The sequence below is a fragment of the Lasioglossum baleicum genome, chromosome 1 (genome assembly GCF_051020765.1).
Source record: "Lasioglossum baleicum chromosome 1, iyLasBale1, whole genome shotgun sequence".
NCBI classification, from domain to species: domain Eukaryota; kingdom Metazoa; phylum Arthropoda; class Insecta; order Hymenoptera; family Halictidae; genus Lasioglossum; species Lasioglossum baleicum.
This window is the reverse complement of record NC_134929.1, coordinates 12,800,599-12,828,278: the sequence shown is the minus strand read 5'-3', so window position 1 is coordinate 12,828,278 and position 27,680 is coordinate 12,800,599. Positions and strand designations below refer to the sequence as shown.

The window sequence follows — 27,680 nt, the reverse complement described above, 5'->3', positions numbered from 1 at the left end:
TTCGTGGAAGCGGATGGGGGTGCTCCAGAGAAAATGAATTCAATTTGACCCCGTCCTTTCCATTTACACGGCAGTCCGAGCGATAATATTATACGATGCGGTAATATCGCGCGCATGTGAGTTCATATTGAACTTGGTTGACAATCGTCGCACTAAACCGTTTCGCCTTCGTCACGGTGTAAAAAGTACATTTTTATCGACGATGTGTAAAGATTCTGTATTCTCAAGGCCATTCGGAATACAAAAATTAGATATACTGAGGTCGTTGGGTTAAAAGGTCAGAATTTTAGATGCGATCGGGATTACAAAGAGCTACACTAAATGTCATAGGCCAGTGGTCGGCAAACTGCGGCTCTATGGCTATTTGAGTGCGACTCTTCCACAAATTACGTGTTTAAAATAAACATATTTTATTTTAATGTAATACTTAGACAGCGGATCTTTATGTAAAATAAAAATTATCCATCTGAATTGCAACAAATCGGAGTGACATAGAAATTTATTTTCTCTCTTTAATATGTTCAATAGGTTGAAAATAATATTCAAAAGTATTTTTAAATTCATCTAATGTCTTTAATGTATTCAATTACACCTACTCATTTTTGTCATAAATGTATAAAGTTCGCTGTCTAGTAATAATAGTTTAATAAAATTTTTAGTTTTAATCAGTGTACATATCTAGTTTTAACCGACTTTTAAAAACTGGGTACTTGTAAAGGAATTTGGCTGTCAGCAGTAATCTAAATCGTTGTACTGCTGATACAAATTTGGCTCTTTTGACTAATGAGTGTGCCGATCACTGTCATAGGGAATACAAATTTCACCGTATAAATTCATTGGGAATACAATGATCTGTCATACCAAGATCTTTGCGGATGCAAAATGTTACAATTTCAAATCCTGTGGGGGCTGCAAAGGATTGCAATTCCAAGATCTTTGAGAGTGTCTTTGGGAAGACACAATTTTGAATGGGATAAGGACTGCAAAGGGTTGCAATTGAAAGGTATTTCAGAATACAGTCGACTGTAATTTCAAATGTCATTGGGAATACAAAGATCACATTCAAATAAAGTAGTGGGGAATATAAAGACCTGTCATAGTAGGGTTATCTAGAATGCATGGGGTCACATACTTCGAAACACCGCGCGTACGGCAAAAGGCTACAATTTCAAGATCGTCAAGAATGCAAAGGACCATCACTCTCCAGGTCTCAGGAATGCAAAAAGCTATATTTCAAAAGATCATAGGGGCTTAAAAGTAGTATCATGCGAATTCAGATACCAGTGCTGTATCTTCTAACGGATTAAATATTGCAATTACGTTACAATGAGAACGGTTGCAATGGACCCGCGTTGGAATAGCAGTGCTTAGGAAAAATTCAACGTTTTCTCTGCGTTTCCTCTGATTCCTCCGACCCCGGCCGGAAGCCCACTAATCTCAGGACAATATGACGCTCGGAAATAAGAAATTTACGAAGGAGCGAGATATAAAAACGTTCAACCCCGAGGAATAGGCTGCGATTTATCGTCCGGCAAGCTTGAATAAAGACTCACACGACCACCGTTTTCGCTCCTGTTTCGGAGGCGGGCCAGATCTACTATCTCGACGATCGAGCCGGAAATCGGTCGTTCCTAATTTCGTGAATCGATTTTGACTTCATCGTACTACGAGCGCGGACGGGCAGCATGATAATGCGAGATTATAATTTCCGGCCCCGCTAATTTATTCTCCGGCCGAACAATCCGATACGATGCACTCTCAAACATTAATTCTGACCGCGCCGGGAGCACGCGGTTGCGAGTTGCTCGGAATTAATGGTATTCCACGGCGTGGGCTACGCGAAATTTCCTCTCGCTGTGTCTTTGGCTTTTACTAGTAGGTACGTAATTTCTGAAATATCTCTCTATCTCCTATACGATGCTGAAAATACTGCATATCAAATATAAGAATATAAAAATTAATATTAAAAAGAGATATTCTCACAGAAAAGTTTTAAATTTCAAAACAAAATTTCAAACGACAGATAGATTGAAAGAATTTAAGAACGCCTATATATTACTTTAAACTTACTAGAATTATTAAAAAAGATAAAGTTTCTATACGGCTCCTGCGACTCACAATTGTTAAAAAATTTTTATTTTGCATGAAGATCCGCAGTCTAGTTACGGTTATACATTGTACATACATACCGAAATGCACAAGATTAATTTGATTTTTTGTGTGTAATATAACGAATCATAATTATAGGAAGCAACAGAAGCAACGCTTTTTTTTAAATTTTCTATTTGATGGGTTCGGGGAAGCTCGCCTTACAATTAGTTCAGCTCGAGCAAACCGGACATCAACGAAGGCGCGGGTGGACCAAACGAACGACTATTAAAACCATTAACGGTCTAATGGTTGCGGCAAGGTTTCGGGGCTGTCTAATGGATGCAAGATTCACGATGGTCCGCCGAAATTACGTCTCTCGCATGTGAGATGCCTTGTGTGCGGATGGAAATGGCTTGCCGTATGTTTCATCTATGTAGAACTAGGAGATTGCCTCTGCGTAATGCGGTAACGGAGATATGAGCTTGAATAAATATTAGCATTGACTTTAGAACACTGTTTCGGACAGATTCTTCTGTCGTTCTTACATTTCTTCATTCCTTCCATCCTGGTTGATTTCCCAAGGTTATTCCAGTTTCTGGTAGCCTACTTAATCATTTGATGAACTTTTTCAAATTGTAAATGTAAAATTTAATTACTGGACAGCGGACGTTATACATGAAGGTAAGGAAGAGTAGATTCGATTTAAAGTTAGATAGAAATTAAAAGAATTTAAGAATTTCAATGTACAGTAAATGTTCGATCTAAGAAACGGGAACTCTACGATTTAAGAAACGCGTCCGAAGAAAATATTCTTATTATTTTAAAATATCCTCATAACCTATAATAAAGAATAATTGTACATAAAGGAGCGAATGGAGTTTTACCATCGTTTGAATGCTACTTCGTATAAGATAAAATTACGCTTGGGAAACATTGCAACGAAGCGGTCAGAATGTAGACTCCTCCTTCATTAAACGAACCGCAATTATCCAGCAAAATCAACATGGACGGCGAGGAAGATGAATAAGAGTGGAAAAACATTTACGTGGAAGAGTAAACTACAATTATGTCTGCGGATGCGAGCAGGAGTGGACGTTGCAACGATGCAAGGATGAGAGCGAGTTGATACTACGGTCCCCGAGGGTTACACAGAGAGGCAGCAACTGCCGTAAACAGATTCACGAGTCTGCAAAACTGGGGCCAAGATCCAACGCGAGCAGTCGAAACTCGCGTTCCAAGTCCACGGATTATAGTTCGCTCGACGCTTATACATATGTATGTATCTTGTATGCTGGAGTTTACCGGCCGAGATATACTACGTTTCGCTCCTTGATGGAGCCGAAATTATAAATGGGCCGGTGGTCCTGCGCCCTCGGGACACGCGGATGAAGCCCATCGCGCGATTAAACCCAGCAGCTGTGAAATTTGCGAATTGAAAATTAATCCTAACCTGCGAGTTCGCCGGGGGAATTGTAGAACAGGGCGGCGCGGCATGAATCTGGTCTTATGCCTGCCGCGATTGTATTTCAGCGTATTCACGTAACATCCTACTAAATTAGCTACAGTCTTGCGTAATGAAATTCTTTTAGTCTTACCGCAGTTTAAAATTGCAGCTACTTCTTCTTCTTCTTTCATTTCTTGAAAGACTAGGATCATGGCGACCGTCTAAATGTCTAAATATTTGTTACGTTATAAAAAAAATATACCGTTGCGTTTGGAAAAAGCCTATAGAATCGTTTTAAATAAAAATCATTTTTGCAAATTTTACAGTTAATGTAGACAAATTTCTTGAAGTCGAAAAAGATTGACTTTTTCTCTCGGGAAGTTAAAATTCTGAAAAGTTGAGTGTGATGAATAGACTGCGGATCTTGATGCGCATATATAAACAAAATTGTTTAGATGAAATTCAAAATTGTTGGAAAATTTTTTAAATTGAAGACGTCGATATATGATTTTTCCTCTATTCAAATTATTAAGGAAGAAAATAACATTCCATTTGGTTTCTATTCCTTGCAATCGATGCAGATAATTTTTATTTTGCATAAAGATCCGCAGTCTAGTGATGAATAAAAACGACGAAAGAATAGTTTAAATTTCTCAGAGAATATTGTTAACCATTTCAACCATCTCGATCAACGAATAATCGAGTATCAATTTTTCGTTCGGTGCCATTGTTCCGAACGATCGAATTATTCATTCGCTATTCGTATTCACATAAACTTTTGAACAATGCTGCATTCTGCCTATCTCATCATTTCGCACGGTTTCTCGTTGCTCGGGCATCGATGGTTGATTTTATCGCGACCACTTCCGTTTTCGCGAACGGGACAGCAGATTCGCGTGCTTCGACTCGGCCGACAAAATGGCCCACATTGCCGTTCTGTAATTTATCGTCAGAATTTCAAGTCGCCTACACATTGGTGGTACCAATGTATAGCATTCTCCCCGAAAGCCGATCGACCATTGTTCCCGGACTCCGTCGTCGTCGCAATATCATTCCCGCGTCCGATTATTGTTCGACGGTCCTCGGCAAAGTTCCGTGGTGCTTATGCGAGTCGACGGTGAAACTCGCGTTACAAAGCGCACGTGTGTATGCTTTGGACAGCTACCAAAAGACTTCCTCTGGTTCGACCATTTCACCGGAAAAATCTGATTCCAGTTAAAAGTTAGCAAAGTCGAATTTCGAAGTTCTTTCCAATGACCGAATGGAATTACCTCGAATTAACTGTTCGCTTGCCACGTTTTCGAATTGGAAATCGCGGATATTGTAGCTGTTACAACTTCCCGGAAAAATATCGTACGGCGATCTACCCAGGCTCGTTTTAAAGCGTAAAACCTTTGCTTGCATACCGCCGAGTTGGGGATTTCTAAAGACATTTATACATCGCGTAATAGGTGGGAAACCGGAGGTACTTTTCATCTCTGGAAATCATTAGAAATGAATTTCTACGAGATCTGCCGAGGTTGAAACATTTTTGCCACGACTAAAATCGCATCGAATTAAAAGATTGAAGCTTTCCTCTTTGTAACGGATCGTGAAAATTTCATGTGCGATTTTTCCTTGCTGGTTCATAGCGGTTTGACCGGAAAGTGTGCCGCGCGGAATGCAAATAATGCGAACAGAGTTTTAGGTACTATACTTATCATTAATCATTATTTGTTTTATATGTAATTTTGATGTACGAATAGTAAATGCTCGTGTTGAATTGTGTTCAGAAAAGGGTAAGAATTGCAGATTTTTATGCAAAATAAAAATTGTCTGCATTAGTGCAAGGTACAGGCTACATAGTCATTTTTTCCTTTAATAATTTCAGTGGACTGGAAATGATGCAACGATATTTTTAGTTTCGGTAAATGTTTTTACTGTCTTACATTATTTTGCGATAACTCAAGCCGCGATATTCTGTACACTGCCGTAAATTTCTGTACAACTGTCCAATAAAGGAAAGCTTAAATGACCGAGTGATGCGAATCTATCTGCGTGGGGCACCCTCAACAGCCAGACGTTCGCACTTTCGCACTCTAAATGCTCCCAGGGGCGCAAATAATTCTCAGTTACCGCTTTCCACGGTATTTACCGTGATTTGCATTGGAAACTGGCGAGCAGTGGCATTGTTCCCCGTAATATTCTTCCCGTTCTTTTTCTCGACCGCGAAGTAAAGTCACCCCCGGAGAAATAACGTTAGGGGAGAATGCGAGTGCCGGAAGTATTAAATTCCGGTTCGAGTCGAGTGAAATTAACTCTAACTAGCGTCGAGCGGGGTCTTTGAACTTGCCGCTGCTTGGCCGAGCGCGTCTTTTCTTTCCTTCGCCTCGAAATATTGAGATTTATCCCCGAATCAGATGCAAACGGCAAAGAAAATTAATCGGGGGCCGCGGGGAACCGTCAAACTTTTTAATGGCTGCGCAAATTAACCCGTAGCTATTAATGGGTGCATTGTTCGTTTAGAAACAACAAACAACACTTAGATCTTGAAAAATGGTCCCAAATGGCAGCACTTTCAATAAAAGGCAGGAGATAACTTGCACATTGTAAAAGAAACTTTTGCGACAGCCTAATATTTATATTCTGCTTCTTATAATCCAGAATCACATTTCAAAAGCGAAGAAAAACTGAACTAAAGATATAATTTAGCAATGTTAAAAGTAATTTTTGACTTTTAATTCCTGCAAAATAATCTGCAATTAAAAAAAAATAAGTTCCGCAAATACAGAAAGAAAAATACACATTTTTCGGTAAAAAATAATGAAACCACACTTCAATTTTCAAATTTCGAAAAAATCTTTTGGTTCTTGGTTCGACATTTTTCTCAATTTTTTCGAAAATCATTTGTTTTACAAAAAAAGGTAATATCGCATAAAAGACGTAGCCTGTGTAGACCGACCGATTTTGTCTAACATATTTTTCGACGCGACAAATAGTTTAGAAGGTATTTGAGAAAAACCATTTTATGAGCATTCAATTAATTATTTTAATGTTTATAGGCCTTGGGACACGTTTTCCCGTTATCCTAGGGTGCTCAAACTGTACACAGATTTTTTAAATTATTTGAAACAACCCTGGGGGTACCGTAAAAGAAATTCAAAGGCGAAATAAGAGCCACCGTAGTTCACACTCTATGATCGCATTCGAGGAGTCGCTAAAGCGAGTTACGATTCCTGACACCATGTAAATAATAGCGGTATGGATTCAGTTCAGATTTTTACGATATCCAGCCACGATGGACCGGTGGTTGCATTGCAATACGCTGGTTTCTGCAGGGTTTCCGCACACGGTCTGCGGTTACCGAGTATCGATCGTCGAGCATTAAAAATCTCCCCGTAATTTACAGTCCATTTCCCGTTTAATAACTTCGCGGTCCACGGGAGAAAGAGTGAGCGAGAGAGAGGTAGAGGTTATGCTATAGGGAGAATGTAGCCAGCGACTCGGCAGAAAAGTTTCCTGAATACATAGAACCGAGCACGCTGCAGGAACGCGATAAACATGCCCGCGCGCTCGTTAGCATCGCTGACACCTGACCGAGGATGCACGGGAACCTGCGACTATCGCTGCCGTCCAAACAGAAACTATCCGGAAAACGGAAACACCGTAGAAAACCGCGAACTACCCATAAGAAGAGTAGTAAACCGTCGAACAAATATTTTCCGGTGGCGAACGACGACTGGCTAGCAATGTAGCAATCGTAATCGTTAACCTTTTACGATCAGCCTCTTCCCCCTCGGAAGGAAATTATTTCCGTGGGTTGTCTCATTTCTTGAAAAGACCTCTTGAGTCGTTCGGAGCGAGAGAACGCCATTTGTAGCTCGAGACTGCTCCGATTTGTCCCTTAATTACACCGCGATCGAGCGAATTCCGAGGCCAAGTCCGCCAATGAAGCCCTTCGATGAAAAGAACACTGTGTATCGAACAGAAGACGATATTGAAAACAGAATGCCAATAAATACAATTGGTAATTACGTCTCGAAGTTACTACAGCTTCGCCCACTCTCCTCTTCTTAAGCTGCTACGAGAAAAGAAATGCACCTGATCTCTTTCGATTAACTCTCCGAACACGGTACTTCGATATAATTGGACTGTGTTTATTGTTAGATGGGGATTGAGGGAACTTCTTGTTAAACGTATCGCTTTCTTTCGAGGGTCCTTCGTTGATTAATGTATTGCGTTGTTGAAAGTGTAACTTCTGCAGTTGTGCGTTGAGTGCAATGTTGATGTCTCATCTTTGCATCTTTGTTATTTAGGAGCGACGATTCTCCTCGAAGAAATTGTCGAACTTTTCGTGTGTACTTTTTGGTGAACAACACGTAACGATAGTTTTTCCACAATCTAATATACAGACTGCGGATTTTATGCGCTTATGACAAACATCAGTGGATCAAAAACGACAGAAAAATAATTTAAAACATTAAAAATACCGTTGCACCGTGTTCAATGCACTAAAATTGTTAAACACAGAAAATAATGTTTATTAACCCTTAGCACTCGAGTGGTGACTCTGAGGTACCACTAAAGATTTCTGCCCCATTACTCAAAATATTGTTTACATTATTAAATATGTTGGTATCTAACTAATTATTAACCATTTAGTATTATATAAGTCATTATATCAATTTTAATATCCACAAATTGAAAAAAATAATATAAAATGTAACTGTCCTAGGTCGAAAGAAATGTTTAATTTTCGAGTTGAAATAGCTCCAACTGCAAAGGGTTAATAATTTGTGAATCATTTTTATTTTGCATAAAAATCCGCAGTCTACTAATATATTTTTGCTTTATAAAAATAGTCAGAATTTAGTGAAACAAGTCCTCAGTTTGAGAATTGAATACAGTTGTGTTACAACTTCATAGCTTATAAAATACATTTTTATTTTACAAAAAGATCAGAACTGATTTTTTTCAGTACGAAAATCCCGAATTTACCGGGACAGCTTCATTTTTGTCAAACCCTAATCCGCGGCAGTATTTTACCAAACTGATCCACAGTCTGGCGATGCTATCAGCGAGAAATTTCATGCTTCTTGGCCCCGGCGCGGCGGAGAGCATGGGGAAAAGTTTTTCGGGTTCGAGGGGATCAGGGGAATTCCCGCTGAGCCGGTCAAAGGGTTGGAAAGCTTCGGAACCTACCCGCGAAAGTGGAACACGCGATAAGGGGTCGTGGTAACGAGGAAACTCGAAAATTTTCGAGCGTCAAGCGATCAAGATTTTTTTTCCTCGTCGGTATTTTTTTTTATTTTCACATCCGATCTGCTGTTACGCGCGTTGGCAAGGATCTCACGAACGAACGTGCAAACACGGTGAAACACGCGTGGGTGGAAGCAAGGAGCAGACGAATTCCAGGCGAAGCAATTTAACCGCGGTGTGTATCTGGAGCAGAAAATTCATCCAGTTTCTTAAATATTTCATAACAAGGCAAGCGGCGCGTCGGCAAACCTTCGACAAGAATGTCACCGAGATCCACGCGACGACTCTCCGGAATTTTAGGTCGTCTTTGAGCGAGTCTGGGAACAATTTCTGAACTCTGAACTGTGTCGCCTGCGATCCACAATTGAAATTTTGGCTATTTCGAACCATTCTATAGAAATCTCCGTCTAAACATGCGAAAAATGAATACAATGATTTCTATTCATTTCTCCTAATTATTATCTGATCGATCAGTATCGATAACAACCCCCAAAATTGTGTCGTCGGGCATCCAGAATTGAAAGTATTCTACACCGTTCCCTAAAAATCTCCTTGTAAACATGCGGAAAATCGACAAGATGATTTATTTATATCCATTTTTGCTAAACATTATCCGATCAATGAGCACTCATTACAACCTCCAAATTGTGCCGCGCTAAAAAGCTGCATCTAGACGTGATGAAAATTAATGAGGCATCCTTTTCTGTAAATATGATCAGATCGATAAGTACAGTAAAACGGTTCAATCTATGAACAACCCTCGGGTCCGCGCTGTTTCTTAGATCGTGTAGTTCTACTATTTTTTGTGACCTCGCCGACCGTGCAAATTATATCGTGTTTAGTGTCATTTTAATAAGGAAAATGCCACGAAGAAGTTGGTGAGAATCCCACAAAAAAATAAGTGAAAAATAAGACACGAGGAAAGTGAACATAAAAAACTATAAAAGTGAAATGTAATGTCTGTATTGATATTAATTTTGCCGACATATTGCCTTGACGTTCGTTTTACAGTATCACGAAGAAAAACATCTCTTAAATGTTCTCTTAATAAGAATTTACATAAAAATCAGGTAAATATCCTGATGTCGAAACTTCTGGCGACGCAATGGACACAAGTAGCCAATAATGATACAGAAACGAGTCAGTCGGGTTAGATGATTGAATGGAACGCTCGTCGATGGGCATCGACTCACAATTCCACCCCCTTGTTCGACATCCCTAACACGACTGCATCGCAAAAGCCGTGCCGGTATAAACCCGATCCAAATAAATTTTAATTAATCCCGGTGACGCGAGACAGACGCGCAGCTGCTTCGCATCGGCTCGTTCGTCAGCCATCTAAAACCGATTCCAGGGTTTCCTGCTGACTCTCTGTTTCCTACAGAGAAATGGAAGATTGTTATTCGAGTAATCTCTTCCCGATTCTACCCTAGTTACGATCGGGAATTTCGAAACACAATATTCCGTCTATATTCCGTATCTGCCGCAACAATCGTGCATAGAGACGACCACATACGGAGTAATATAATTGTTTAGAGAATGCATTTTAGTTGCTTGTAAATAATTAACCAGTTCGTCAAGAGAGGCCTAATATTTCGTTCCAATTTTAGATCGTCGAAGTTTTTGCAGTTAGACTGCGGATTTGATGTATTTGTGACAAAATTGAATAGATGAAGTTCAAAACAGTGAAGAGATTAAAATCATTAAAGCTGAAACGAACTTTCCATTGGATTTTTGTATATATTTTTTTGCGTAATGTTTTCGTGAAAACTAAAACGTGCCCCAACCTTTGCGACATTCCCTTTCAATTAACGCAGATGATTTTCATTTTGCATACAAATCCGCAGTAACGATGTACATATCTCTGCAAAAATTTTCAGAGAGTGGAATAACTTTTGAACAGCACAATTTATACAGTTTCAGAGCGTATCGATTCTGGCCTATTTCACGCTCACTATAACCAATGTCCTGCAACTCCTGAACAGAAGTGTCGTCTGCAATATCAATTGACTGCAGGTCCCAAACGAAGTCCAATCTAGGACCAGGAGGAAATTCGTGAACTCTTCCACGTGCGATGACCTAATAGTTGGAATCAGGTTTTCGAGTATCAGAGGAACCGTGATACGAAGATGAAAAGAGAGAGGCTCGAGAGCAGAGCGAGAGGGAAGGAAAGTCGCGAAATGTGGACCGATGACCGGGCGCGATACAATAGAAGCCGCGAGTCGACGAGGGACAGGTGAAAAGGGACTGCGACGGAACGAACAGATAAATGAGAACGCTTCTCTCGAGCTGTGGCGGCGTTTTCTGCTCCATCCCCATCCTCATCGGTATCGTCTCCGGTTTCCACGTCCGTTTCGATTTCCTTTTTTCCGCAGCTGGACACACGGAAATGAATTGGCCGCATCGCAATTCAACGCGTCCCGCTCGATACGCCAATCGAAATCGGTGCCGCGGTTCCTCGAGAAATCGTTAATGAGCTTATTAAAAATCGCCGATGCTTTTCCAGAAATCCTACTTATTTTTCCAGTAAATGTTATGTGCCAATTACAAATTCAGTGAAGTCTTGATCTAACAAAAACCTTCGGGTCCGCGCTGTTTCTTAGATCATTTAGTTCTACTATTTTTTGTGACCTCACCGTTAACGGATGTAACTTTTTCGTACACAATTGAAATTGTTGTTGCTATTAAAGTATCCACTGAAATTTATTTAGCCATGGACCACAGGTTTTTAAAAATTATGGAATAATCGTCGACAGTAGCACCACCGCTAAGGGATGCTGCTCGAACCTTCCAACCCTTAATTACTTTCCCGATAAAAAGACATATTTTTCTGCGTTCATAGTTTATACCCGTCTCCGAGTTGATAACGCGGATAAGAATAATAAATTCTAGCGCAAACATCCGTTCGATAAACCGGAAAAGGGAGACACTACTCGCAGCATGATTTGTGTATTTTGAGAAGCGGAAAAACAACCTGAGGCATCGAAGGAGAAAACAGAGGCTAGGCATCGGGGGTGGAAGCAGAGTCATCAATCTTCTGTATAACGTTTAGTCCCGGTGATTGGTCCGACTGAAAAAGCATGAAACCAGTCGAGGTTAAAGTATTTAGAACGTGATTTGTTTCGTACGATACGGAAGAATGTGAAACAAAAAGATCGTGATAAAGGGCAAGAGATAAAAGAGAAAGAGAGAAGATGGAACACCATCTATCTTCTCTATAATAACGCTTCTCATTGGCGATTTAGCTCTGCCCATTTTCGCGTCGGGCTTTTCCGCTGATATCAATTAATTAACGCGATCATGAGCCACGCCTCCCCCAGAGTTCCTGAGAAAAATCCAACCCCTTCGAGAGGGGAGATAGTTACATATGAATTCATTGCAGACTTTGCGACTTGATTATGCGGAAAATATTGTTATTAATTTATTATGCAGCGGGCAGCACGCCAGAGAACGGAGAAGAAATAGAGAAAGATAAAATTAAGTCAGTTTTGCAAAGTTCAACCGAGTGCTAATCATGTCTTGGCCAATTTATTTCTTGGATGAAATAAAGATAACGCGAATTAGTGGGATTAAAAAAGGATAGTCAAGTCGGTGCAAAATTAATTCTGCTTTTGCAAGCTAGTCTTAACATTTAAGAACGAATATACCGGCCTCATGGCAGTAAAAAGTTCTTCCAAAATAAATGTTTCTATTTAATTTACTTTTAGCATTTAACAGTTCAACACATAATACTACCCCTATATGCATGCAGCATCGAATTTTAGAAGATATCAAACGATATTTGACATATCAAATGAAATGTTTAGAATCATCTTCAGCTGCTTGGTTATTGACAATCTGCTTCCAATAACGATTCAATTTCTGCAATTTCACGTTCCATGACAACCGACCATATATATTAATATGGATAGGAGCCACCGAAAGTTAGTTTAATTAGTTGATATGATACTATGTATTATCTCATTATTACCTCCACTTTTATCATTGCAGTCGATGCTGTCGAGCATGACAAGTGGTATTATCGGATAAATAAGAAAAAAAATTAATTTTCTGTTTCCTACTAAGGATCTCAATAAGAACGATTGAATTTTGTCAATTGTATGTAGATTGTATATATTCTTCTTTTTTATACCATAATTATAACAGGATATTTTTTGTTTAAGAAAGTTAAGAATATAAAATCTTTTTTACTCTCTTTTTGCTGGAGTCTGCTGGACAATTAAATTTTCCTTAGCGTTTTCAATAATTAAATATTTAATTTGTAAATTGAGATTAAATTTTGAAATTAGAGCCATTTTGCAATAATAAAATAACATTAGCCCGTACAAAATCGAACGGATTCTTTTAGTTAGGATTTTCAGGATATTGAGATTCCCTGTTCGTTGCTCGAATCCTCTCGCGTGCTCAGGTGCTACTCGGGAGGGTGAGAGCAACGGGCACATGGAATATTGCTTTTTACTCATATGTGTGGCGACTGACAATAGTTAGTGTATCGTGCACGATGTATTTCCACTTGGGTGTGTGTGTTGTTAGGCAGTGGAATTTCGTCGGCTTTTTAAACTAGATTCGGTAGCGCATATTTCCGTTAATCTGTGACATGCTACATGGATTTTTGTGGAATGTGTACGCGCGCGTAACTTTCTCAATTCAATAAAGATAACATGCAATGTTAAAAATTACGCGCGTAATTAAATTCAGTGTTAATTCAGCTGTTATTTCGATTTATCCCGCAATGATCACTAACATTGTCAGTCGATTTCAAGGAAACTGGTACGTACCTTAAAGTGTGTTTGTGATTCGAACGTTAGGGTGTCGGAGGCGTCTCGGGACGTTCTCTCTAGGTGTTAGGATGTTGCACCCTGGCGTCTGTGTGGAGATCGTGTTGCGAATGTGTTGGAGAGCTGGTGCGTTTTGCCATTTTTTAAATATACAGGGCGTTCCAAAATTCCTTCAACAGCCGAAAATGGGAGGTTCCTGAGATCATTTAAAGCAATATTTCCCTTTGCAAAAATGTTATCCACGGTTTCGTTTAGGAGTTATTAACGAAAAACACGGACCAATCAGAGCGCGACCTAGACGGGAGTTGCTACAGTCTGCACGGCGCGCCAACTGTCTATTGGGCGACGGTGCCAACTCGCGTCTAGGTCGCGCTTTGATTGGTCCGTGTTTTTCGTTAATAACTCCTAAACAAAGCCGCGGATAACATTTTTGCAAAGGGAAATGTTGCTTTAAATGATCTCAAGAACCTCCCATTTCCGGCTGTTGAAGGAATTTTGGGACACCCTGTAGGGCTAGGTAGGTACGGTAGCTTACCTTCTTGGTGTGACTGTTCGTTCTAAATAAGTAGGTAGGGACCGGGGCTGGCTACCGCTTTTTCTTTCGGGTAGACCGCGATCCGTCTCGGAAGTCGTCGATCGTTTTCACTGCGAGCACGTTTAGGGTTTCAGATGTTTGGTGGACCGCCGAAGAAAAAGAAGAGGCTATATGCCGAACTCTGCCGAAGTGGCCCTGACAAATTGTCGCTCAAGAGGGCAACTACAATGGCCTCGCATCTTCGGATGCGAAGTCATTCCATTCATTTCTATCTTGTCACTGTACTCGTCTGTAGAAGTAGTATTAGTAGTAATAGTTGAAGTAGTTAGTTGGCTACATGGGCAAGCCTCGCCGCCCCAACGATCAGCGGAGGTGGGCACGTCCGCGATTTGCAGTAGCTTTGCGAAAAACCACGCGTGTTGCAATACTCATTTTTAAACAGAGATCAAAGTTAGCGTTTCGGAAATACTCGCGATTTTCATTAACTTCAATATAGATTATTTAAAGTGTAGCGTTGCGAATGAAATAGTCTCGATTCAGATTACATTTCATTTTAATTGCTGCTTGAAGCAACATTTAAACAGTAGCAATTTTATAAGAGTTTCAAGTTTGTATAATTGTTTTGCAGAAAATGTAGAGTGGTCCTTTGGATCCTCTGTTCTTTGAATTAGCGTTGCGAAGCAGAAGGTTCGTGTTTGCGGTCTAGTTTTTCGACATTTCAGGCGCCCATGCTCCAGACCAATGCTCCACACCAACGATCCACGTTTATCAACGTAAAAGTGGTTGCAGTTGATACGGCTGCCGGGTGCGGTGTAGACATTCGCAATTTCGAGTAGAATTGCGAGAAAAATACCAACGCGTTGTGTTAAGGCGGGATTAACGCGATAGTTGAACGATCGCGTCTACGGGCATATTGGAAAACCCACTGTAAAAGATCAGATTCAATTATAAGAGTCGCGACCTCGTATTAGAGTAGAGGACTGACAGAACCAGTAGCGCACGGAGCATACGACCATTCAGAGATACTTAATATTTTTTTGATACCGTCAAAATGTGGAGCATACGCCCACCGGACCACTACGTAGATAAGAAACGTATTGGTACGTTCTATGGCCAGGTTGCCGTAAGCAGTTAGCGCAAAATCATGGTGCACGTTACTACGTTCAATTCCCCGCGGTGCGCGATAACACACAACTCGTTTGCAGTTCCAGCAATGGAGCAAGTGTTTCCCCTGTCGTTCGCACGACAATGTCATGGTGACCATTAGCATCAAATGCGAGCCATGGTGTTGGGACGTGACTTACGATGGTGGAGATCACTGTAGTTTATCTGAACGTAGCGACATGTACCTTTGGCCATTTCATGGTGTGTGAGCGCTAAATGCAGGGAACGTACCACTGCGTTTCACCAGCATGTATATTTTTTGGACTAACCCCCAATAACGTAGTGGTTCGATCGCGGTAGTAAACCTACACGATGTGTATGTAAGGCGTATCGAACGCCTTGTCGGCCCGTAAGGTAGAAGACGAGGTATCTTAACGTTAAGTGCAGTAGCTTTACTCGATGGAAGTTAGTGTTCCTCGCGCCGTGCAAAACTGGCTTTGCGAAGCTCGAATCTGTAATAATATTCGAGGTCGCGAAGTATAATCTCTTTCTCGGTTTAATGTAGACGTTTTCCAATATGCAAGTGGTAGAAAATCCCGCCTTTTAGAGTTGCGATAAATGAATTGTCGCACTGCACCCTGCCAAGACTGCCGCTGACTACTCGCAGCCGGTGTAGCTGCCCTTGAGTAACCGCAGTCATTGCTTCCCCCTTAGAATTGCGTAAAAAGAAATTAAAGTGCACGGGAGCTTTGTATACCAAATTTAATGAATTAGCGTCGCAACAGAAAATGCACTACTCGCGCTTGTGTTTCGAGATATTTATTATTTATTATTTATAGATTAGCGTTGTGCGAAAGAATGATTCGACTTGGCTCCCCCCCATAAATTCAGTACAATTTATTCTAAAATAGGTACGGAAGCCGAATGTCCCGGAAGTACAACGGGACAAAGCGACGGTATCGGATATCGAAAATATTACTTATATAAAAATGAACGGAAGACAGGCGGGCGTGGAGATATGAAAAATGCAAACGGTTAATAGACGTGTCTCTGAGCCGCCGTGGCCGGAGATATTTTCGGTGTATGGCGAGGGAATAGAACGTGCTGGATATTAATTTCACGCTCGTCAAAAACCTTCGTGATATCTATAGGAAATATACGCGTCGCATTGGCCCTCCAATTTGCCCGCGTGCCGATTGGCATTTTCCAGGCGAAGGATCCGAAAACGCGGCGCTGAAAGAAGCCAATCGATTTATTCGGGCGAGCACATCTGCGTTTCATTGTTCGGGGGGCCCGAGGATCCTTTTATATATTATTCATCCGACGGATTTCTTCGCGCCCATTCAAAGAATCCGCGCAGCTAGCTATACTATCCGTTACCCGTGACGTCAACCGATCCCCAATCGCTTCTCGGCGATCCTGAATGCAAATGGAACTATGAAAATATTCGCTCGTTCCATAGGTCTTAGTTTTCTACCGTGCTTTGTCGGATTTGAATGCACTTTAACCCTTGTTTCAATGGCCAACATTTCCCTCTTTCTTCAAAAACACCGTGGTTCGCAGGATTAATATTTGTACGTTCCAAGTCTAAATGAATTTACAATTATAACTAATACCTTCTTGAGCCGCAGAAATGAGGGACGAATTAGGGTTAAAAGCAGAGAGGAGGGTGGGGAGGGATCGATGTCAGGGGATCGAGAACGGTACTCGGAAACGATGTGGTACGAGAGTGAAACGCGGATCGATCGCGACCCCGAAATTTGACCGGTACGTGCACACGGCACACGGCTACTCGACGACGAGAGGATACCGGTTTTCCTCGTTAATACGGCTCCGATTTACCGCGTAGGATCGAGCGGCGCGGCGCGCCCTGAGAACTGGGTTAACGAGAGCATAATACCTGAAACAGGAGGCAAAAAGCTGGAGGAAACGTATTTGATTTTCAGTGATCAAGGGGCTAGTTCGGCGGGTTAAACGCGGCAGACGTCATCGGGGCCGGGGCAGCTTGCGAATCCAATTAACCGCGCGTTCATATTTATTGCGAATGCCGAAGCCGCCCGTATAAAAGGTTGTTCGCTCGGCGACAGGGGTCGAATGAGAAATAATGGGCGCAGGAAAAAGTTCGTCCTACTCCCGACCTCGCAGAAATTCTTTCCCAGTTCGAGAACCTCCACGCAGCTAGGGTAACTGTACCGATTACTGCGGTATCATGCTTCGATCGTACTTCATTTTAATATTATTCCTAATTTATCATGAAATAATAATATCCGTAGAATTTATTTCTCGATTAAAATTTTCTCAGAATATCAAGGGAGTTTAATATTGATCCCATCTCGATAATAGAGAAATGGAATTTTATTTCAATTTCACAGAAATGAGTGACATGAATGCAATACGTATTTAGTAGATTTTTATTGACGTCACGATTCTGACTCGACATTGTAGGCCGAGAGGTTAATTCCGTGGGGTTAGTTGCCTGAAAATACTCGCGAAACGAATTTCTTGAAATTTGATGTGCCACATTTATCCACAATTTCCTGAGCACCAGGAAATCTTTTCCTCTGGCTTTTTGAAGAACACCGAACGTCAAAAGAGAGGTGTTTCCAAAGGCGATTTTTCATTAAGGAAAAAAGCAAGAGAACAATAGGCAAACGGTAGCAGAAGGATCAAAGCGAAGGGCAACAACAATGAATCGCAGAACCGCGCGAGTCAAAGCTGCGCGAAAGTTTGTCGATTAAGGAGAATCGGTAGAAACGTTGGCAACTGAGAAGAAAGCTTGTTGCTTCGAATTCAGGGATATTTACAGGACTCGCCGTGGAAGCATTGCAACTGTTGCATTCATCAAAATTTTCATTCGGGAAGTTGATCTTTTTAATTCCGTCACAATCTTCGGGGGCCGTGCAATCTCCGACGGAACTTCTCGGAAGCGATGAATTCCGTCTCGTTAGAAACTTTCGCAGCTTTCAGCCTTGCATAAACAGATTATAATGCGAGGTAGTCTCGCAGAAATTAAATTTCCTCAGCGATGAGAGCGACGGTCAACAGAGCAAAGGGAAATGAACAAGGAACTGCAGTTTGTCTTCAATTAACACTTGCGCGCTGTTTAAGAAAAAGGGACCGTTTAATTGAATCGAATTGGCATTTAATTTTGGAAAGAATGCGATTATTATTCATGTACTAAGTTATAACCAAATTGCAAGTATAGTTGTACTCTAATTTTCAAAATGTAATTGTAAGTAAAAAGTATTGAATATGAACTCTTTTTCGAAAAATCATCGATATTTAAATTTTTTAATGTTTCGACAGTTGTTTCAAGTTGCACGATTCTGAGGAAAAACATGTTCTCAGTTTTTCATCAAACATGCAAAAACATTCTAGTAAAAAAATAAACGATGAATTGCAGTAGAGTAGATATACATTGAAGTAGAGGCTTCCAGCTTTGCAATGAGTCCAGGCTTATGGTTGTGCTATTTTTGTCAACAGAATTATCACAGTCCAAATATCAACAGTTTGTCAATAATCGAAGCAATCAAATATTCGCTGTAATTTATCAAATGTGTGTACTTCATTAATGAATGAAGAGAAAGTTACGGCCCAATATGTCAGGAAGAGAGATTACAAACTAAAGCAGAGTTCACAGTGCACGCGGATTGACAGGCGATCGCACAAGCTTTTCTTCGGCGTTTTCCCAGTTTAGAAATCGCCGCGAGAAAACTTCTTTTCCGGATCGACACGCTCCGAGAAATTAAAGCAACTTTGCCGTGTCTGTTTCTTTCAAAGAATTCGACGAGTTTCCTCGGAAGTTGAGACTCTTTTGAAATTGGAAACTCTCTGGAACAAACGTGTGACACTGTGGCACGCTGCCGAAACGTTTCGAAGCCGGGAAACACCAATTAACGAGCCGGCCCCGGGCGTTTCGCTACGAAAGCTAATCAATTTAATCGGTACTGCCGAGTAATTGATATCAGACGACAAGACCTGTTTTAAATAACCTGTGAGCACCGTTTAATAAACGTAAACCTAATCCGGAAATTGGGTGAAACTTATAATTAATTCATCGTCGGCGTTTTGCACACACACACACGCCACGATAATTAAGGTTCGAATATTTAAATTAATTCGCGCACCGTATCGACATGTTCGGAGAATGTTAATAAATTTTAAAGTCGCGTAAAACTCGAAATAAAGGAAAAATGTCTATCGTTGACTGAAAGATTCTCCTAGAAATGAAATTATTATTCATTCAATTCGTATGCAAGTTTTCTTTTATTTTAGAAATTTGCATACACAACATTTGCATAGAGATACGCGATCTACACATTACGTTTAGAGCAGTGAGTTTCGTATTTCGATAACAGAACGAAATAACAGAAAAGTAATTGCTACGGTAGAAACTCCGTTTGGTACCGAGCAACTTCTGCTCGCAACATTTGTTCAAATAACAAATAGTTTTCAGTTCATTTGAATTTTAAACGGTTTGGAGAGCTAAGCCCATGGAACAGCGTTCCTGGAATGAAACGTTGCAGCGTTTACAATTTTCTACATTCTCTTATACAGGGTGATTTTTTTTTAGAGATGTCAAGTTCACCTTAACTTTTTTTAAATGGAAGCACCCTTTTTTAAACACCTACAATGATAGTCCCTTTCATTAGGAATTCAGTGACTATAATTACCCGTGCACGTATAAACTTTCTAAGTAGCTCCTAGTCCATACAATAGACAAAACATTATTATTTTGCATTAACCATTAAAAATTCGCAGTCTACTCGTTAATCACTCACTAAGTGTCGAAGCCCCCTTATTTGTACACTTCATACTCAGGCTTTAAAAACAACAAAGATATTTGAGGTGGCAACGTTAGGTGACTCACCCTGTATGTACAAAATTTGATTAAGCATGCATTGCATTGGAAAATGCAAGATGGTTGTAAGTTTAAGTCGGGGTCAACGGTCGAAGTGCATACGATCAAACGTTCTCTGACAGCGGAGCGAGCAAGAGGCGCCTTCCATTAAATTAAATCGGCGCAACAGAACTCCGACTTAATTCGCATATCTCATTAATTCTCCAAATCGTATTTTCTTTCCGTCTGCCGCGGACTGCGGGCGCGATCAATCCTCTCCCGAGGGTATATTGCCTCTGTCGGCTGTGCAATGAATAATGCGGCTTCTCGAGTCGATCGCATTCTCCTCCAGAAACTTTGCCACGGACTACTGATATTCGGATAACGTGCGTGGAGTGAAAGAGCTCCGAACATTATTGATATTCCATCGCATTGTAGCATCCTAATTCCCACGATCTATCTGTCCTCGCGCAAAAATCAGTTCTGCGTCCTTAAGGGAGTGGACTCGTTTTTCCAAGATTGCAAAAATGGGGGTTTTCAATAGTCAAAAACGCTAATTGAAAGATCGATGTAGGCTGCTATCGCCTTCAAAAGTCCTATTTTTTTTCGTTTACGAGGCGTAATTTGCATTATGTATTCGTAAGCATACAACTGCACATGTAGTTATTTCCATAGCTACCATGTACCGGAGCGAATTTTTGTCAAATTCAATGATTTTGGGAAGTGGTCGTTCGCGGGACAGGCTCATCGTGAAATAATCCCGAAAAAATTAGCTGGATATCGGATTGGACGTTATGAGAGTGTGGAAGGGTCGTTCGGGATGAAAGACGCGCTCGTGGCTCGAATTTTGGATCGGTTCGCCGCGTGAGGCGAATCGCTGATTCCCTTTCTCATGGCTTCTCGCGTAATGTGCGCGCGAAACGACCGAATTCCGAATTTCCGACCACGGTGAGAGACAATATCTCCAAGTGGAGCTCCATTTGAAACGTTCATTCTTTCCCCACGGAATCGCTTACTCTGCCACCCAGCCAATCTATAACGCTAGGAACTTCGAAAAGAACATTGATAGTAAAGTGTCAAATATTGAAAAGGTTTCATTGAACATTTTCTTCCCCGATAGACTTGATTTTCTTCATGCGAGTAAAATAATTTATTATTATTACTATTGTGCCGTTTGTTTGGTGCAAGATCTGGCGAGAAACTCGTACCTGCATAATAACAAAAGATGATATGAATTCCATACTTCTTCCTTTCTTTGTTAAACTGTGAATGCGGTAAATTAACCAGCAAACCGCAGCTCGCGTCCAACTCGCTAATTAAATGTAACATGATTTCGCGAACGGAAGCAACTTCGTAAATTCAAACGAAAATCGTAATTGAACATTCCGTTGCAATATAATATAAACTTCAATGACATTCCCCAGCAAGAATCTCTTTTACTTTCTCATTTTCTAGCAACGAAGTTATTCAAGCTGTGAAAACCAGAGCGGAAACCAAATAACTACAAGGTTTTACTAAAAACCTTAACGGATCCAGTTCCTGACCCCAACTTTGACGGGTTCCGTTTTTCAGGACAGTTTCCCGTTAGATTTGCAACCTCGTATCGCTGTGAAAACAAAGTTGTCGATCGCGCAACTGATCAAATATTTTCCAGCCGTGGAAGCTCACAAAAGCGTCGAAAAACTCGAGGCAAAACAATATATGTATAACAGCCGTGGAATTCTCGTGAAAGCTCTCGCCCGGATTCTCTGTCAAAAAACTAACGAGCAATTTCCGTGTTTGGCCGTGGTTCGCGAATCATTCGAGCTTATTTGTAGGATCGGGTGTTAGCGAACTGAATCGTAACAACGTATCGGTAATAACCTGGCTTTATTATTAGCTAACGATATGCAAGAAAGAATGATATTAACAAAACGCGTTAATCGAGACACGGCTGGCTAGTCGAATTTTCAAGTTTAAACATTTTTTTCTTAAAAATTGTTACCGGCTTCGTTAGTAACCTATAAACTATAATAAATATAAAGAAAATCATAGGGGGATCATTCTATACTAAATCGATCCTATTTGATGACGTCATTAAATGAAATATGCTATAGTACATGTGAAATTAGGGAGGACTTGTAAAAATTACAGGCCTTCGAAATTTGCAATTTATGCCCATTTTGGCGAAAACGGGTCTCACTCACGAATTTTTATCTCAGGCTCTGTTTGTCCGATTGAGCTGCATTTGTGTTTGTTTTATTTAGAAAGGATTGGGGTATTATAAAATAATTTTTTCAACCTCGATAATTAACTTTAACTCGTCAGCGACTTCGTGAATCTTTTATTCCACAACTAACGAAACAATAAGCGTACTGTATAGTGGTTTAACTGTTCGCAAGCTACGCTGTTCCCGTCAGATTTTATTGAAATGTTCTTTGAATTTTTGTATGAAGTTACAAACAAGTCAACGCTGTGGTAGCAAAGCCACAGGCACTTTTGTATTCAACCGACCAGTCCCTGCAACGACGGGAATACTACTTTTCTTTCTCCCTTGCAATATTTTTGTATCATTTTGTCTCTGTTGCGTTGCCTTCCTATTATGAAAACTTAATATCGCGAAAACATTCACAATCTGCATACAATAAACAAGTAAACTCAGCGTTGGAAAATATGTGTTCCACCTCGTAAATCTCACGAATTTTTGTAGCTATGTTTCGCAAGTTTTCGGACTTTTTAAGCGTGGTTGTAGTTTTGCTTTGTTTAGGATCGAGTGTCGGTATTCACGAGGTTCCACAAAACAAATTCATTTTACGTAGATTATTATATGAAAACCTCCACTTTGCATACAACAAATATGGAAATTCAACGAACACCGTGGAAAAATTTGCAATATTTCCATGGCTGGAAAAGGGAACGAGTTTTTGCAACTCTTTCCTGTTAGTTTTCTTTGTACACACTGCGGTTTTTATGCAAATAAAAAATGTATGCATTAATTGCAAGCCATACGAACCAAAGAGGAATGTATTTCTCTGTTTAGTGGTTTTATTACGTTGTAAGAAATTATGATACTCTTACATTCTTTCAATTTGTTATTGTTCGAAATTGCACCCACCCATCTTTGCAATGAATGCATAAAATCTGCACGCACATATTGCTCACTCTGCATTGTAAAATACAGTTTTCACCGCAGAAAAATCCAGCACCGCAAAAGGAACGCGTGTTTGCAACTGAATTTTCCACGTTTTCGGTGTTTTTCTCATGCGTGTTACATAGCACAATTGTATTTTCGTTTCTTCGGCATCGAGTGTCACAATTCGCGAGGTGCGGTATCAAAAATTTCTCCGATAACATTGCACGATTCAATTATCTCTGCAGCTGGGTTTTTCGAGTGTCCGATGTTTTTAGTATAGGGTACATTGGTAAATGTACAGGTTAGGCAGGGCATCCAAGTGAAGGTGAGCATCTTTCTTCTGCGAAATATATAATACTATTTACAAAATGTTCAATTTTAAGTGTTCGTTACGATAAAAATTTTTATTACGTTTTATTAATTTCTCAATTTTCGAGATAGATGGATATTTAGAAAGCAATACAAATCTTGTACATGTCAATATGATAAAGTTCATACTTTGACAAAATTTCACTCGATTTTCCAATCCGGACCACTGTGCGCCGGCTCTTAGCGTTTTAAACGAGACGGGAATTGGATAAAATCTTGCCGTCGCTCCGGAAAATTGATAGGAAAATTGAATAACGTCCGGTTAGCGGGCCAGGAATAATTCGTCGCCTCTGGACAGTTTTTTCCTGGATACAAAGGGAGCGACGGCTTCTGAAAAAAAAGAGAAATCGAAGTGGTGCAGATTGCTCCTGGTTTGTAAGAGAAGAACCGAGGCGATGCAGGAAATCGTTGAGACAAGACGGAGATCGTGTGGAAGTCGGGGAACGTCGGTAATAAAAGTTGAACCGCTCCGGAATCTTGCCGGCGCAACGCGGTGCATCGCGGATGCAATGAACTTTTCAGCGAGAGCACGCGTCGAATGTGCACTGCCTATATAGCATCTCCCGCGAGCCTTTGATGCTCTGGACCACTGCTGTTCAGAGAAAACGAGCACTAGTGCTCGATACTTTTCCTGTAGGATATTAATTCTTTAAGACTTGGATCGGGTACCGGAAACTTGGCTTGTTGGTAGCAATTAGTCAATCCGAGCGAAATGTCGCCTGAAACTATTTTTACCACGCAATACAACTACTTATAAAACTGGATGACAATGCAATATTAAAAAACAAATTTTTAAAAAAACTGTGCGTTCAGGAGAAAAAAATTATATATTAACCGTCACACCTCGTCGCGCGACACTCGGTAGTACGTGATCGCGTTCAGCGATCCCCACTCCACGCTCCAGCGCTCCCTACTCCACTACGCGTTCCCACTCCGACTCATCTCCACTCCACTGACCCATTTCGCATCGAAGGAGCTCAATCAGTGTGGTGTTCCGTTCATTTAGTTTCATTTCGGACAATTTCGGACTCCATCAAGAGACGTCGTCTCTCGGACTCATCCTCTCATTCTATCTCGCGTATTTCTATATCTTGCGTTTCTGTGTATCTTACTATTTCATACCAGTATTACTATATCTTGCGTTCCATTTAAAAAAGACTAAAAAGTAGAAAATAAAAAAATATATGAAAAAAACTTTTTAGAAACCACGTTTCTATTAAAATGCACTAAAAAGGAGAAAATATTTTTCTTAGATATTAGTGACTATAAATAAAGGCGTGGAGCGCCCACAAAGATTACGTCAATATAGTTTAGCGCTCCACGCTTTTATTTATAGTCACTAATGCCTAAAAAAATGATTTTCTCCTTTTTAGTGCATTTTAATATAAGCGTGGTTTTTAAAAAGTTTTTTTTATATATTCTTTTTTGACATACAGTGGTATAAAGGTATAACACTGGTACCCTGAGTGGCTCGTTTGCCTCAATCTAGGCAAAATCGTCTCTCCCCTCCACAGCAGCCACTGTCTCCTTCCAGTAAGCGCCGTTACCATGGAGAAAAAACGCGCTTCGTCTGTCACGGGTATCTACGAAGGTACTTGCGGCGGACAAAAAAGGGGTTGGTGGGGGAAGCAAGCGTTTGAGGGGCCCCAACTGTGTCCAGCACTGAATTAGAAGAATAATGTTATAATATTTGCTCGATTTGTGTGTGCATTCTCTAATTTTGTTATAATGTAATGGAGATATAAAGGCAAGTTTTGTTTTCTTTGATGAAAATTGCACTTTGCAACTGGATCGGTGCACTTGATTAAAAAATTTTCCGGTATAATTTGTTCCTATCTGCAACAACCGAGTTATGTTTATTAGAATTACGATCGAAATCTGCATTGTATTACCGAGAAACTGATTGTGGCTGTGGATAGCTTCCCGGAAGGTAATAAACAGTCTCGCTAAGTACTAAACAATTTCTCCAGATACTGCATTAACGATTAAAGCGAAGATTACTGTAGTTTAGATTGGCATAGTTGGCGAACAGGTTTCAATTTCTGGCCGGGACACGCCGTAACGGAAACAAAGGGGATGTTATTGTGACCCGAGCAGCAACTCCTGCGTCTTATGGTGTCGCAAGGAAATCCTTCGACGACATAACAGCCCTCTCGCATGGAATTTGTAGATCGCCCTCGTAATTTCGCGTGGGCTCGAAAGACCGCGCCGAAACGCCTTGATTTGTTCTACGAGACGGGACAAACGGCTGAGGGTTTTGAAATTCGGGCGAACGATCTCTTCGGATCGTTATATTCGTCTCCTGCGCGGTGAAACCTGCAGGTTCTCGCGAAGTCGGGATTCTAGTTTCGCGTCTTGTTAACCACAGGATGATCCCGTTACCATCAGTTCGAGATGAAATTTTGTTTGAATAGAAGCGGAACCCGAGACCGGAAACTTGCTACCTTTGGAACAAACACACAACTAACAAACTTCGGATTCGTCGAGGGTCCCTCGAAAAAATGAGCCTCTGTTCCTTAATTAGCGAATAGAATTCGCAGAACTGATCTGTGCGGGAGGTAAAGTGTTGTTGGTATTGTCCGGGGAAGTTGGTGTTGAATGGAAGATTTTTTGAAATTGGCAGTGCTTGGTTCTAAAAAAAATGTTGTGCTAGTTATATACATAATATAATAAATATGCCCCGTAGTAGAAGGGATATTCGTTTCTTTTATCGTACAATTCCAATTTTCTTAGATCGAATATTTATCGTAGAATGAAGTGATTGTTCAGGTAGACTGTCTATTGGATCTACTGGAATATAATCTGGATCTGCGCATGCAACCCGTACGATATCGATGTTTCCTTTATTTAGAAAATTGTGGCCATTGTTTGGGCGTAGATAAAAACGTAGAAAAGCGTTGGAGAACAAGGTTTTTCGCGGTGTTATGGCAACAGGGTCCCAGAAGCGCCCTTTCCTAGAACCTTGCCGACAAGAATGGCCCTTAAGGATGGGTGGAAGAGGGAATTGGTCGTTAGACGGTGCAGTGGCTCGCATGGCTCGATTATCGAGCACTATCGACAGGGTATCGCGCTATCGGCGGTCGGCAGCTCTATACAATGGGTCACGTTGGCCCGCCCAAACCGCTCGTCGCCGTGAATCACCAATGAAATCGGCGATCAGGAGACAATAACGTGGGTAATAAAAGATCCTCGTGCGGGGCTCTGGCCAGGCTTGGCAGCGGTTCAGACGGTGGACTGAAGAATATGAAAACGAGTACATAACCCGGCGTGTGCGAACGACACGCGTTCGAAAATCCCTAGCAATGCGATCGATCGCTCTTTGGACGTCTATCTATTTTCTCTGCACTCCAGGTATCATTCTCTTTGCACATAAAAATCGTCTCTCATTTGTCTACCTTCTCGTTCATTTCATTTCCAGAAGACTTAAATATTCTTTTACTATAATACGTTCTGTTTTCTATAAAACATATTTTTAGATTACAGCAAATGCATTTAAGGTGTACCTTTAATACGTTCCCTACCATCGACATCCACAATGTCGCGGATCAATTAAAAACGATCTAATTAGTTTTATAGACTTTGTTCTCTCAAGTTCACAGCATAATATTCAGAACGTTCGTGGCTTTCTTCTGCTAAAACTTTCGATAAATTGCTCTGATATCTCATAAAACTGGTACGTTCTATTTGAAAACACTCGACAACAATGCAAGACGAACAGCAATCTTATTTACCTGTCTGGCAGTCTAAGCGTTGCAAAATCGCCGAGATACGCGCGATGCGTGTGTTCTTGTAGTAGGGCTGGTTGTATGGCAGTTCATCGTTTCCTCGATCGTTCCTCGATCTTCTCTCGATTGTTCCTCGATCTTCTCTCGATTGTTCCTCAATCTTCTCTCGACCGTTCCTCAATTGTTCGTCGATCTTTCCTCTATCGTTCTTCAATCTTCTCTCGATTTATTCTGGATCTTTCCTCGATCGTTCTTCAATCTTTTCTTTATCATCGCTCGAATCTTCTTTCGAGTGTTCCTCGACGGTTTCTCGATTATTCCTCGATCGTTCCTCGATCGTTCCTCGATCTTCTCTCAATTTCCTCGATGAACGTCGTGCCCGCGGCCTAAGAATCAACGTGGCAGCTGGTGCCGCGGGAAATCTCGATTATCTGGCAGGAAAGT

The 27,680-nt window shown here is 40.8% G+C and overlaps 1 protein-coding gene across 1 annotated transcript in view; it reads right to left on the bottom strand.

Moving 5' to 3' along the window:
* The window catches only part of LOC143211198 (uncharacterized), a gene marked incomplete at its 5' end in the record, with an annotated part of 47,648 nt that extends 20,186 nt beyond the window's left edge, over positions 1-27,462 (bottom strand). The window contains one exon of the mRNA XM_076428664.1: positions 27,243-27,462. Coding sequence (XP_076284779.1) covers positions 27,243-27,462 — 220 coding nt within the window. The remainder of the gene's footprint in view (positions 1-27,242) is intronic.
* Between the last annotated feature and the right edge of the window lie 218 nt (positions 27,463-27,680).